Source organism: Fistularia commersonii, chromosome 12 (assembly GCF_037954325.1).
Source record: "Fistularia commersonii isolate RoL2024-O1a breed Wild chromosome 12, RoL_Fcom_v1.0, whole genome shotgun sequence".
NCBI classification, from domain to species: Eukaryota; Metazoa; Chordata; class Actinopteri; order Syngnathiformes; family Fistulariidae; genus Fistularia; species Fistularia commersonii.
This window is the reverse complement of record NC_141295.1, coordinates 7,878,380-7,893,595: the sequence shown is the minus strand read 5'-3', so window position 1 is coordinate 7,893,595 and position 15,216 is coordinate 7,878,380. Positions and strand designations below refer to the sequence as shown.

Below are 15,216 nucleotides of genomic sequence, written 5' to 3'. Positions count from 1 at the left end.
CTGAAGAAGCCTCTTGGGTGAGGGGTAAATCGCTTCAAGTGAAGACATTCAAGTCCAATTGCCAAGACAAGAAGATTTTGATCATAACACAGAAATAAAATGGAAATTGCTTATCCAACGCCTATGGTTCATATAAAAAAGAAGAGAAGCACAATCAAGTATCAGTGTCATGTATTGTGGCCTGAGTATTTTTTCATAGTTTTCCTGAAAACACCTCAAATCATTGCTCTCCTTTCAAATATCTTTGTGACAACAGATATCCCCAGTCATCTCAGCTTTGGCTCTGCCAAGACCCAGAAAGCTAACTTAAGAGAAGTTCTCTTTGGACCAGTTTCTCGGCAATCACAGGGTTTCATATTAAGTCATACAAGCATTTTCTTACTCTACATAAAAAGGTCCCCTGTTAGAATTGAAACATTCAAACATTCAAACATATTGAGGGGATTTGGAAGAAATTTAGTTGTATCTAGTCATTCACAGTGGCCATTTTTAGTTGTATACCATCTTTTTAAGTTTAAGTAAATTCACTTTATAGATGAAAAAACAAAACAGGAAATGCCAATTTACATTTCAAAATCCCGAATCAATCAAACATTTGGTAATTTTTGTTGAAAAAAATATCAATTTGGACTACACAAAAGAAATGATCTGTTATGGATATTGAAGACAGGAGTGAAGCCTTTAACAGGTTTGTGCAAATATAAATGGGCAATATGTCAATTCTATTCTTTGAATTTAAGGTATCCAACTGTTGTTTGAATATTGTTTTTTTGGAATATAATTCCTGAATTATTTTCAGTGATGTTTTTAACATATTCATGTTTTTATGTACAAAGATTGAAGTTTTTATAAAAAGGATTCAGGGCTTGTTTGTACAATGGTTTTCATGGAACAGACAGTTTCACAATATTGTATCCATAAATTGTGTTTTCAGTCTAAAATTACAACACATTGCTTGAAAACTCTAAATGGTATACCTTTATACTTCCTAGTGTGATTAACTGAATGAAAAAGAATTGTTCAAACTCATAAACTAACAAACAACTTCACTGATCCTACCACACATGCTAATAAAGCATTTCATCCAAGTGCGTAGTCGAAAGTATCTTGAGTTAGAATGCAAAACACTCCATAACAAACTTAATTTAACTTTTGTTTTTTGTTTTTGTGTGCATGCGTGTGTGTGTGTGTGTGTGTGTGTGTGTGTGTGTTTGTGAATGGATGTCATAAAAAAGGGAACAGGGGATCAGATTAGGGAGCTGTGCATATCTGTCAGCGTGCAGCTATCTTCAACACCATTAGATTAATGCTAATGAAGACATTCTGTCCCAATGTCTCTATATTTGTTTGTTGTTTGTTTCCAAGATGGAGTCACACAGGAGAGGCTGACAAAGACAGGGAAAACGACAGACTACATTTAACCAACCCCTCGCTCTGCCAGCAGCCGCACATCTCATAAATCAGAGTGTTTCTGGGGATCGATTAAAAGCAACCTGACAAACATTGGTAATAGAGACGTGGTGCTGAGGCTAACAGAAAGACTCAGTAGACTGACATATATAGAGAATTATATAAGTTTTGGGAAACAGAATTGGAGCAAACAGCAAGAAGTGCAATGATAGCAATAAGATCAGCAGGGACAATGCAACAGAAAGAACAAAAGATAGTGAAAGAAAGAAAGGGAGTGATATTTCCACCATGCTGCTCCAGTCTTCTTTTCAAATTAGAACAGCCTTGTCTCCTGAGAATGTGACATTTTCACAGCGCAAGCAAGAGAGAGACAGAAGGAGTTGGGGAGGGGTGGGATGGGAGGTGGGAGGGAATAGGGAAGGGGGACAGAGAGGCAATGCTTCTCTGAAGCGGAAAGAATGACAAAAAGGACAATCTGAATGATGGCATGGTATATGGGAAGGGTGCATGTTCTCATGATAATGAATGAAATGAATGATGAGAAGGTAGGAGTGTGTGTGTGGGGTTATCGGTCTACCCTAATCAGTCTACTAATGCATTGACATTCATTAACTCACACTACTAGTGGTGCACTCATTACTGTCTTTTGTTTAAAAGCCAGTAAATCAATGAAGTTGAAAAATTATTGGATGAAATTCCAAGTCAAGCAACGTAAAGATCACAACTCACTCTTAAGACACAGTCACATGAGCAGAACTCATCAAAAATTCAGAAATGTTAACAAAACACATCTATCTATCTATCTATCTATCTATCTATCTATCTATCTATCTATCTATCTATCTATCTATCTATCTATCTATCTATCTATCTATCTATCTGTCTGTCTGTATGTGTGTGTGTCTGTCTATCTATCCCAGGCGCTCCTTGATACTCAGAAACAGCTGCGTTCTCAGATTTCCAACTTTACCTTCAACCTTGGCTTCTCTGGAAAGTTCTACCACACAGGTTAGTGAAGCATAAATCTAGTGAAAATCACATCACTGTGGTGTTTTGTGTGCATAATTCAGTTCCTTAATTCCTTGGATGTTCAAGTAGGCTTTAAATAAGAATGTGAATGGCCAAGGTTTTTTATCAAATATATTTTTGTTAAAAAGGAATTTAACTTATAACAATAGTAATATTATAGTATTATTTACTTATTATTAACTCTACCCTACAACATCTCTTTTATGTGATTATGTACAAAACATTGTGAGACATAACATGTTTAATTACATTTGCACAGTGAAGATGAGGTGATTCATGTGTTCAATGGCTCTAATCATTTAGTAAATCAATCCCATCGAAATTAGTTTTATATTAAATATGGGTAAATTTATTGAATAAATCACAACATTTAGGAAATTATGTATTATCTATAAAAATGCATTATCATTACTATATATTGTTATTATCATTGTTGTTGTATTTGTTTGAGAGGGAAAACAATAATTATGTATTTGTTTAATTATTATTGAGTCTGATTTCAATAGTGAATGCAAATTTAATTCACGGAAGATAGAATACGTTTGATTTAATAAAATTTGTCAAGACTCAATTAATTCACTGGTGGGTACCCATGGTCTGATGAATCAACTCTGGACTGATCTATTTTAATTGTTTATAGTTTGATTAATTGATTAATGTTACTAAACTGAATGCAGTATATTTATATTTGCATTCTCATATCCACTAATTTATTTTATTTGGTTTTACAGCTTAGTCAATAACTCGAAGTAATGTCTTCATATTTACATTGGAAAATTTGTGACAATGTGAGATACAGCTGTGCCTTGCAAGCTGTCGCCAAGGACAGACTGTATTGATTTTCTAGTGTCACTGTCTAAATCTCCCGCAACGGGACAAAAAAGGAGACACTCTGGAGAAGAAAAAAATAATGGGAGACTGAACACGTCTAGAATTGGAATACCTATAACGCAAAAAAGCGTGTATTTCACTGATATAATATTGGCCCTATTCAGCAACTGAAGCCAACCTCGCCTCTTTCAAAATAATCCAGTTTCTAGGTATATATACATCTATATATATATATATATATATATATATATATATATATATAGGTATATGTATATACACACTGCTCAAGAAAATAAAGGGAACACAAAAATAACACAGTCTAGATCTGAATGAATTAAATATTCTTATTGAATACTTGTTCTTGTTCTTGTTCTTTACATAGTTTAATGTGCTGATAACAAAATCACAAAAAAAAAAAAATCAATGAAAATCAAATTCATTGACCCATGGAGGTCTGGATTTGGAGTCACATTCAAAATTAAAGTGGAAAACCACACTACAGGCTGATCCAACTTTGATGTAATGTCCTTAAAACATGTCCAAATGAATCAGTGTTGCTTCCTAAGTGGACCGTTTGAATTCACAGAATTGGGATTGACTTGGAGTTACATCATGCTATTTAAGTGCTCCCTTTATTTTTTGATCCGAATATATATTTAACTGTAACCACATTTTTTGAACTTTAGCATGTATTTGTGTCTGAACCATTCTGTGTCCATGTGCATGTTTTTTTTTTTCTGCAGGCACAGTGGAAGAGGATGAGGGAGATGATTTGCTGTTGAAGTATGTGGATGAGTTCTGGTGGTTCCCCCACATGTGGAGCCACATGCAGCCTCATCTTTTCCACAATGAGTCCTCCCTGCTGGAGCAGATGGTCCTCAACAAGGAGTTTGCTTTAGTAAGATGGATGTAGACCTTAAGCCTTTGTCGCAGCTGTTCATTTTCTTTTCTCTTTCTCCTTTGTGTTCTTAGAATCATTATCTCTTTTCTTGATTGCATTTTCTTCAAGGATGTCTGTTGCTATTTTTCGTTGCCATTAATTTGCAGGAGTAGATTGCGTAGTATTGGAGGTGCCGACTTTCCTTAGAGACATAAAAAGCATCCAGAAACAATACTGTTTCCTTTTTATGAAGAGTAATGCTGTATGAATTATGTTTACTGTTTTTTAAAAGCTTAACAGCTTTTCTTATGTTGAGGTTTAACAGGTGGACAGCTCATGGCAAGAAAGAGAAAAGTGAGAGGGACAATCCCAAATCGAATACAATGAAAATAGTTGGAAAAATATCAAACTATTATTTAGACAGTTTTTTTTGTAATGCAAATTTGTTACATATGAACTACTTCATAAATTCTGGACAGAAAACCATAGTTGCAGACTGTGTCATCTCTTCATATTTTCTTGCCAACTGCCCAGTCGTTGTTCATGCTACAGTTATAATGAAGGCACCCCAATAACATTATCTGCAAATGGTCATGGGTTGTAAAATGGCCATAGTATCTTCCCTGACGTTCCTTTAAAATCATCCAACAATAAAGGCAAGAGCTGAACCTTATACCTTTAGGCAGGAGGTTTCAAGGAAGACCAAAGAGAAGATTTATGGACATAGTGAGAGAGGATATGAAAGTAGTTGGTGTGAGAAAGGAGGATACAGAGAATAGGGTTAGATGGACAAGGTTAATTCGCTGTGGTGACCCCTGAAGGGAAAAGCCAAAAGGAGAAGAAGATACAACTTGTGTAATCCCAGTCGAAGCAGTGGAACTTTACATTCACTCTGGCTTCTTTGGCAGCCATGCAGCCAAAAAATGTGATGCTCTGTAAATACATCGCAATTTGAGGATCAAATTACCCCAAGTACCGCATGATAAGGAGTCAAGTTATGTTATACAATGCATGATAAGGATCAAATTACCTTGTGCATTCAGATTCAAAATTCTAATTATTGCGAGAATAACTTCTAATAATTTGACAATGATACTCTTCTCAGCATAACTGACTTGAATTACAAGGAAGATTTTTAGGTTTTCTCCTTTTTTTGCCCAAGCAAACATGCAGTCTTAAACTTCCAGTGTAAAATCAGTCAACTTCTCTACAGCCATGATGGAATCTGGATGTAACTTACATCTTCATGATATTTTGGTTCAACGTCATCATCATCGTGTTTTATTAAAATCATGTCACAAGTACCAGTACATGGGATTTGCCCGATTACCTTGCAAGATAATCTTATCTTATCATTTTCTCATTTAAAAGCGTTAACTAACACCACGTGCTTCATGTGGATGTATGTTGTTTATTCTGTGACAAGTCTCAATTAGAAATCTTGAAAACCAGATGTTTGTCCCTCTGCAGATGTATCCCACATGGATTTATCATGGTTGCTCTTAGCCTGGAGCATCACTCGACAAAATGCTGTACTAATTTTATAAAACGAAAAAAATCGTAATACCCCAGCAGGGAATGATGAATCCATTTTAATGGGCTGGCCTGAGCCCTTTTTGTCACTGTTGTTTAATCTGAGTTCCACAAGGTCAGATATTATTGTTGCTCAGTTTTGTTGTACTTCATTGATGTGTGTGCGTGCGTGCGTGCATACATGTGTGTTTGTTTGTGAGATTATTCTTATAACCATACCTTGTGCTGTGTCACAACACAGTGAGGGAGGCTAGTTCATGTTGAAGGTGAACGTAATCATAAAGTGTGAGCTCTAACCTTTATCATGCACATCCATATACATTCAGCTCTCTCATCCTTTCACTGCTGTTGCTCGGCTTTGACAGTGGTTAGTGGTCTGTGCCTGTGAGAAGGACAACACCATCAGTCTGTGAGATGCGTCCACAAAAAACCATCGACCATCATAGTCACAAACATACCTACACACTTGCTGACACAGGCTATTTTTCCTTATTCCCATCTCATATCTGAAGTCTAGCTCCATAACAAACATAGCACAAACCTTTAACAAGGTCAGGTTGTTTATATCCTTGTCATATGTTAGAATAATACAACTGCTGTAACTACTGTTTTTATGTACATATTCCTGTCACAAATTGTCTGCTTATACATATCTTATCCAACTAGGAGCAAAATATTCCTGTGGACATGGGCTATGCTGTGGCTCCTCACCACTCGGGAGTCTACCCAGTACATCTTCAACTTTACGAGGCTTGGAGACAGGTCTGGAACATCCAAGTCACCAGCACTGAGGAGTACCCCCACCTTAAGCCCGCTCGCTACCGCAAGGGCTTCATCCACAACCACATCATGGTGAGACAGCACTTACAGGTTTCTGTGAAGTGCCTTACAATACTCAGCTTATGCAACTATACATTGACATATGCGCTCTCTGCCTTCTATTTACTTAAAAGTTAAAAAAAAACTATTTTATCTGACATATGTATAACTAAACGTCCTTCTTTGTCACACTGAGTTTGAAAAAGTGACTCATTTTATAAGAAGGCATCTTGATTATTATTTCATGTTCCTTTGATTTCATATACTTTCACCATGATTTCCTCCAGGTATCACTGAGTGGGTTTAATGGGGTCTTCAGAAAAATATAAAACATTTAATGACATATAATGACACCATGTACAAAATTGCCCGTTGATAGGAAATGTGAGTTTTTCACATTCTACCATTCAATCCCATGATCCAGCTGGAAATGTTACCTAGAGAGAGAGGGAACTGCACTTTATCCCACCTAATCACCTCACCAAAATTCTCCTTCAGCGCTACATGTGCTCTTGTCACCTGCTGTTGCTGTCGGGTATTATGCAGGCCGTGGTCTTAATGGAGATAAAAGACAGGATGCAGGATGTAGTTAACTTCATTATACACATTTTACAGCTATTTTAAATATGACCTACCTTAAATTCTGTTTAGATATTTAACAAAACAAAGGTAAAATTGACTACAGATTGATGCGGGAAGTCTTTGTATCTTACAAAATATAAATCCAAGATTTTCAATGCAATTCAATGTCTTTGACCGTACTATTCAATTTCATTTTTCATTTTCAACCACAAAAATGAATCGCACATTTTTTAATGATAAAAAGTGTCATTATTTCAAATTGGTGAGATAGTTAATCTGATTAGGGATGATACTTTGCTACCAGACTTTTTTAAGATAATTCTGCTTTTAAAGATAAAGTATAATAATTTAAAATTCTACAATAATATGAAATATTCTTGTTCAAATACCCTTTTCTTTAACTGAAAACAGAAAATAACGGATCCTGTGTATGACCATACATGGTGGCTTATGTGAATTCTTTGACCACATTCCACCAAATGGTAATCAGCCCTGAAATAATTCAATATGTAATGACTATCCATGTGGCTAAAGAGGTCAGGCTTTTTAAGTGCCTATGTGTGTGTGTGTGTGTGTGTGTGTGTGTGTGTGTGTGTGTGTGTGTGTGTGTGTGTGTGCGTGTGTGTGTGTGTGTGTGCGTGTGTGTGTATTTTTATTCTGTGAACAACCATGTATACTTAAACTTTGGGCAAGTATTTATATTAATGTAGGCATTTTCACATTTCCATGCTCCAATAAATATTTAATCCTACATTTTTTCAGCAAAGTAAAAATTCAGCTAATGTCATTTATTTGACCAAAACAAGTTGTCTTGCGTTTGTCTCTGCATTTACTTGTCTATAAAACTCTGTCTCTGTGCACAACTGCTCCCTCATCAACAAAGAAACCAATCACATCTGACACCAAAATTACCAGTCCATGTTTTTCACTTTATTTGTCTCTTTAGAAAACAATTTGAACAGACGGCTATGTCAGTCTCCTAGTCATTTCTAGAGATTTTGCTTTTCTTTTTTGAGAGCCTGTCATGGCACCAGGAACCTTTGACACAATAGAGGGCTGACAATATGACAATTCATGATTGACTATTTATAATGATAAACCATAAAACAGTCATTATGATCTGAGCGACAGGTTCCAAGTGTTATATTGTGAGGTGGTTTGAGTCATACAACGTTCTGATAATAGTCATTAAGTATACCAACAAACTTTAAGTAAAAATTACAGGAATTGACATTTCATAACACTAGACTTTGTATTTGGATATGTAGGCTCACAAAATTTGAGCAAAAACAAAATGTCTTTAGGGCTCCCACCCCCTCTCCTTCTCCTTGTTGCACGGCAGCATACGGAGGCCAGTGCAAGCGCCTCTGTTGGGAAGCATGCATGGCCTCCAGTGTCTGTGCTGTGACACCTTCCCACCCCACATCCTTCCCCCTCACATACATTCAAGTCTGCCGGTACTGTTGTAATGTCTTTTTATCATGTAATGTCTTCTCATATTAGTTTTGTCCTGAGGTGCTTATGTGCCTACAGGAGCCGAGTTTGGGAGTGGCCTTTTTCCCCTCCTCTTCCCCCTTGTTTCTTGAAATTTTCCCACTGTGGGACAATTAAAGGAATATTCAATTCAATTTATTTCAGTTTAGTTGAATTCAATCCAATTGAAAAGAATTGTAGCCTGGTATTTACACAAAAATGGGATACCATGTCTTAATCATATGAGACATAGATAGATAGATAGATAGATAGATAGATAGATAGATAGATAGATAGATAGATAGATAGGTAGATAGATAGACAGACAGACAGACAGACAGACAGACAGACAGACAGACAGACAGACAGACAGACAGACAGACAGACAGATAGACAGATAGATAGATAGATAGATAGATAGATAGATAGATAGATAGATAGATAGATAGATAGATAGATAGATAGATAGATAGATAGATGGAAATAATTTCATGTCTGCTGATGAAGATTGTTTGGAAAATTGAAGAAAGGCTACCAAAAAGACATTACCTTTTTGGAATTTAAAAACTATATTACATTTAATGTCTGAGTAAAGAACTATGAAGTGACCTATTTCTATCTTTGAGACACTGCAAGCTCCACTGAGAGAAATGAATATTGTAAGTAGCCTTTTTGTGATTTGTTTGTGTAAACAAAGTTACCCTGCGATATTGCAAGAAAATACCTCTACCTTGCAAATTTTTCTCGCCTCCTTTTTTTCTTGAAATCTCTGCCGATTTTTCTTTTTTTCCACTTTGCCTCTTACTCCACTTCTTCGATGTTTGCTCAAGGAAGGACAGGAAGTTGTCTTAAGGCTGAAAAACTGGCATTTGTGTGTCTCTGTGAGCAGACTGAGAGCCGCCCACTGGACCCACAGTATCAGAACAAATCAGAGTGAGATATGGGATTGTGTGTGTGTTTGTGCGCGTTTGCGTGTGTAGAAGTGTGCGTGTGTGTTTATGTGTGTGTGTGCTCGCACGCACAAATCCTGTGTGCGTGTGTGTATTTTTAAAGTGTGCTATATCAGTTTGAGCTACAGCTCTGTGGATAATTGGTTTGGTGAAATAGTGCTGAGTGTCGCTGGCTCTGGTGGCCTTCCTCTCTCTCTCTCTTTCTCACTCTTGTGCCTGCGTACTAGTGTGAATGAGTTTGCAGTGTTTTATAGATAAACCAATATCTGCCCTTCCAGCCTCTACTCCCATTTCACACAGCAGTGTTCCATATGGAGTGCATAATAAAGACCTTCCTCTCTTTTCATCTTTTTCTTGCGGGATGAGGTTGAATGTGTATTTCTGGGGTTACTAGTTTTTGCTCTTTATCCGTCCAAGATACATGATCATTTATTTTTTCTTTAGTTATTGATTGATTGTGGAGTCAGCAGGTGTGCCCAGGCACATGCCTTGCAATGCTGGCTAACGGTTGGCTGTCGTTCTAAAAAGGAGTGCAGACACCACTGCCAGATAGCACAGTGTCAGTTGAAGAAATGCTGCTCACAGTCAGGACATAATTTAATAATCTTTACTTTATTAGTCCCTCGTGGGGAGATTCCTTCTCTGCATTTAACCCATCATGAATGAACTATGTGCAGTTGGCTGCCATCTATCAGCGCCAGGGGAGCAGTTAGGGGTTCAGCATCTTGCTCAACAGCACTTCAACACACGTGGAAGAGCTGGGAATTGAACCAGGAATGTTTGGTTCCTAGGACAATTGTCCCTAGGACAACCTCACATACACATCACAAAATTGGAAAGCAGAGGCAGCCTTTCTGAAAAGCAATGCCTGTGTACGTTAGCAAATAGCTAATGGTGTGGTCACTAACAACGTGTTTGTAAGGGTGTTGCTTCTGTTGGTTTCTTCTACCAGATCACTACATCTCCCACTGTCCCGCTGTTTGTACCCAATAATGTTGGAAAATGAAATGAGAAGGTTTGGAAAGTTTGTCAGTGGCTTCCGAACGTTGAACTTCGTTTGCAGGGATTCGAGGTTTGAGAAGACAAGCATTCTTGATTTTAGAATCGCTGTCCCAAACCTATATGGTGTTATGCCAGATCTTGCAGCATGGGCTGCTCCAGAGTAGGGGGACACTGCTTGTATTGTGCTCGGTGCCGGTGATATGGTGCAGCACCCCCCTTTTGTTTTAGTAGCCACACCCAGTGCTGTGGGTTCAGGGAATCAGAGTCCTGTACCTATTAACTTTCGTGCGATCTTAACATTGTGTTTACTCCCCTCGTCCTATGGGTCAAAAATGACCCATAATGCAATCTTTGTACCCTAGTGGTTTACAGCCCACATGGAAGCATAAACAAAAAAGAAGTATCACTTTTTCTAATTATGGGGTCTCTTGAGGAAAAATCATAAAATTTCAAGTTGGAAAAAAATAGGTTAAGGTGTTTTTTCTACAAGTAAACATGATAGTGGGTCACTTTTGACCCGCAAGGCAACACAAGGGTTAATAATGATTCTCCTGATAAATTAATGTCAAGTGAGCACATACTGCAAACTCCTGTTTCTGTCATGGAATGGGATGTTTCTGAAAGTAATAAGACCTTCTTTCTTCATTTAAATCTGCAGAAGCAGGAGCATTTCCATATCAGGATGTGCGAATGCCATAACCACTGTGCATAGGAATGTGAAGGAGACAGTACAGTGCATGGTTCTGAGTTGAGTGCTTCTTCTGTTTTTGGAAGCACATCTTAACACCTTGGAGAACATTAATGACTTTTTATATTAGACTTTCGATATGTCAGTTAAAGTTACTTTTTACTTTAGTGACACAGATATATTCATTAAATTTATCAATGACCAGACTAATACATTTTGACCTTTTGGATGAGAAGACAAAAGACTGTTTCAAAAGTCCCATTAGACTTCTAAGGTAATCAATAAAAGGCGCAACTGCAAGGTATTTAAGGTAACATGATTTTGTTCCACTCTTGAATTTTTCCTCTTGCTGTTTATTGCTGAGTTCTCATTGGTGTTCTCTTTTCTGTCTCCTCTCTATGCTGTTTAGAATGAGCTCTTGTAGGATGTGGGAGGGGACAGAAATAAGAAAGCATTTATTTGTGGCATTTGTTGCCCGAAAAAGGCGAACTAAATTTGCCCTTTTTACTTGAGACATACACAATTCAGCAGGAAAAGGTGGACCGGGGCTTAATGTGGGAGGGATCCTACTGATTTGGCTATGGAACTAACTAACCTCAGTGCAGATGTAGCTATTCTCATCAAAGTCTCAATCAATGCAGATATTCTGTCGTCTGAGGAAGTTAGATAGTTTGTCTATTCTTAAGAAAGAACTTTCCAAATAGCAGCAGGAAAATATTTTATAGGGTGGAGAATTCAATAGTATTCTTGATGATACTGTCGAAAGAATGTGTTTTTTTCATTGCTCTGCTTGTAAATATTTTTATATGATCCATGACACAATGCCTCAGAATATATGTGAATACGATGTGTCTAAAACATATCAATGAAAAAGCTGTTTCGATTGATTTGAAATGTTTTTCATACTTGAATTAAAAACTAAATGCAGAAAAGGTAAAATTGCTGAATGCTTTGTAAGATTAGCACTTGAATTAACCTGTCTGAGCCAACAGTATTAATTCCTAAGAAAGTTGACTAAGATTTAACTCCTAACAGTGTCTGTGATTTTAGTAATAGCTATAAACACAAAATGTCTAAACACAATAAGCTCCACTTTCTCAATGATTAACACTTATATCCATCAACTGTATCAAATAAAACATACTTCAATAAAAATCTAAAAATATTATTGTTTAATGGGACTACCTGGTCAATTATTTCATAGCTGGGGGCAGTTGCTTGGCAACCAGCCGAGATTCCACAAAGTTTCTGCTACCACAATCTCACAAGGACTGATGAGCAATGCTTTAGCGTGATGAATAATTGAAATCAACTCTATTTCTCTGTCTGTTACATCAAGGCAATATTACTTTGTCATTATATAATTCAACAATTAACCACAGTAATGCATTTTGTTAGTGATGTTTTTTGTTTGCTTTGCTTTTTATGGTTTGCTCCCCACCATACTGTTCAAAGTAAAACATTATTACTCTATTTATTGCTTGTCTGTATTTGTAGGTGCTGCCTCGTCAGACATGTGGCCTGTTTACCCACACCATTTACTATAAGGAATATCCTGGTGGCCCTAAGGAACTGGACAAAAGCATTCGTGGGGGAGAGCTGTTTCTCACTGTGCTACTAAACCCAGTGAGTCAGAGAAAGCATACAAATACATACACACACAGACTTATGCAAATGAATAGTGTGAGAAACAAAGAAGACTGTTGCTTTCTTTTTGACTTCTGCACTTGAGAGGACTGCCTCTGTTTGCCACACTGTCTGTTAAGGTAACTACTTACCCCCCCTCTGCATTCTCTCTCTCTCTCTCTCTCTCACACTCATTCTTTTCATTGTTTCTCTCTTTACCCACCAGCGCCTGCTTCTCACGGTGGTGCTGTGTTCGCCTCCCACTTTAAATTAGGTCTCACCACAAGGGGTGGATACACACACACACACACACACACACACACACATACACACACACACACACACACACACACACACACACACACACACACACACACACACACACACGTACACACACACACAGCCTCCTTTTCTCACTCTTCTCACTTACACCTGCTGAGGATGTCAGTTTAACTTTATTCTGCTTTGAATTAAGCAACACACACAACCGATCGAACGGTCTCATATACTCACACTTAAAAATAGAAATCCACAGGTATTATCCAAAACATTGTTCTTTCACTTTTACATATGCACACACACACACACACACACACACACACACACACGCACGCACACACGCACACATGGTTATGGAATGGCAGTAAGCAACAATGTGCCAAATAGGTGAGTGCAGAACAACAGGATCTGTCAGAAACTAGCGTCATTACAGAATCAGCAACCGTTTACCCCACCAACACACTGTAAAACTGCTCACTAGCTCCACCATTTTGCTCTTCTGATTTCATTGTATCATCCTTTCAATATATCCACTGTTTCCTTTCTTCAAAGAGTGAAAGACTGACATGTTCCTGGGAGGAGGTGGAGTACAGTGTAGAAGCAGCTAAGACTGCAACAGAGACCTTCCATTAGGAGAATGTCCTTTCCCACTTCCTGCACTGGATCCAAGCCTCCCTTTTCGCATGTCAGGCTTCACATTTGAGGAGGTGAACTCAGTAGTGACACGGGCTCATGCAGGTTCAGCTCCCAGGCACTTCTTACAAGATCTACAAGAACTGTTCACTGTTGCTGAAGAGATTGGCTGCACTTCTGTGCACACTCTGGAAGAAGAAGCAGGAACCCCGGCTGGTGGACACTTGTCAAGGACTGCTTTCTTTCCAAAGGGCCAAACTCATTGGGCTTTGACCAGCTCAGAGAGATCGCCTTACTAGAGGTGGAGGGAAATTTTTCTGGTCAATCACCAGTAGCTTTACCACTTACCTACTCACCAACAGCTTTGTCGACATAAGAGCCAAGAAAGGAGGAGTCCCAGGTTGCCTAGAACATACAACAGCAATTCACCAGATCATCAAAGGAGCAACGGCATGCTCTCAGTGTCTGGCTAGATCTTCCCAAAGCCTTGCCAAATGTACCACACCAGCTAATCCGCAAGGCCTTGGAGTATTAAGTGCCATTTGAGGTCATTAAACTTGTGATCTCGCACATAGACTCGCTGAGGATGCAGTTAAGTGTTTGATATTTTGCCATCAAATAGTAGAGGCTTGAAGAAGGCATCATGGCAGCATTCACTATTTCAGTCACCCTGTTTGTCGCCATGAACCTGCTACTCAAGGCAAGAGGAACACAGTCCTGAAGGCCATTGGCAGATGACGGGACAAGACATCAAGCCTGAAGGGTCTTCATGGATGATGTCACTGTAATGACCTCATCCATTCAAGTTGGGTTCTGAGCTCTTCGGAAAAGATGGCCACCTGGGCAGGTATGCAGTTCAAACCTGGGAAATCCAAGAGCCTGTGCTTCTTGAAGGGGAAATTGTCTGAATACATTTTCAACATCCAGGGGCCTGAAATACCAACCATCCAAGAGCAAGACATCTGATGTCTAGGGAAGAATGCAACAGCACCTTGAAGGACAGTGGGAACTGTAGAGAGACCACAGCTCAACTGAATGCCCGGTTAAAGAGAATGGCTCTGGGATGGTTCAAGGCTTGGTGCTCCCAGTACGGTATTATAAAATCCAGCGGCCATTCTTGTTTTATGACTTTCCATTAACCAAGTTGGAAGTAATGCAGAGAGTGTGTAGCAGGTTCCTCTGGAAATGGCTGGGTGTCCCCACATCTTTGAGTTCAGTCAACCTCTACAGCAGGTCTTCAAAGCACCCTTTACCATTTGCTTCAGTTGTGAAAGAATCCAAGGCCACTAAAGCAAGGGTAGCCTGTACACTGCTGCTGTTCAAGGTTGAGAAAATACATCATGCATGTATTACCATCAAGTGCAGCAGGAAATGGAAACCTCAGGAAGCGGTGAAGGAGGCAGAAATATGCTGGACAGTCCAAGAAATCATTGGCACACTGTGTCGCGGTGCCTACGGCACCACAGTACCAAGAGTTGGAG

The 15,216-nt window shown here is 38.5% G+C and overlaps 1 protein-coding gene across 3 annotated transcripts in view; it reads left to right on the top strand.

Moving 5' to 3' along the window:
• Nucleotides 1-15,216, top strand: part of ndst3 (N-deacetylase/N-sulfotransferase (heparan glucosaminyl) 3) — a 53,732-nt gene that overhangs the window by 16,918 nt on the left and 21,598 nt on the right. For 2 of the 3 annotated variants that reach the window (XM_086156794.1, XM_086156795.1), the window contains exons 3-6: nt 2,331-2,418; nt 4,014-4,168; nt 6,350-6,535; nt 12,695-12,823. In XM_086156794.1, the coding sequence (XP_086012920.1) occupies nt 2,331-2,418; nt 4,014-4,168; nt 6,350-6,535; nt 12,695-12,823 (558 nt within the window). The remainder of the gene's footprint in view (nt 1-2,330; nt 2,419-4,013; nt 4,169-6,349; nt 6,536-12,694; nt 12,824-15,216) is intronic. The other variant, XM_086156796.1, reaches the window with a different exon arrangement.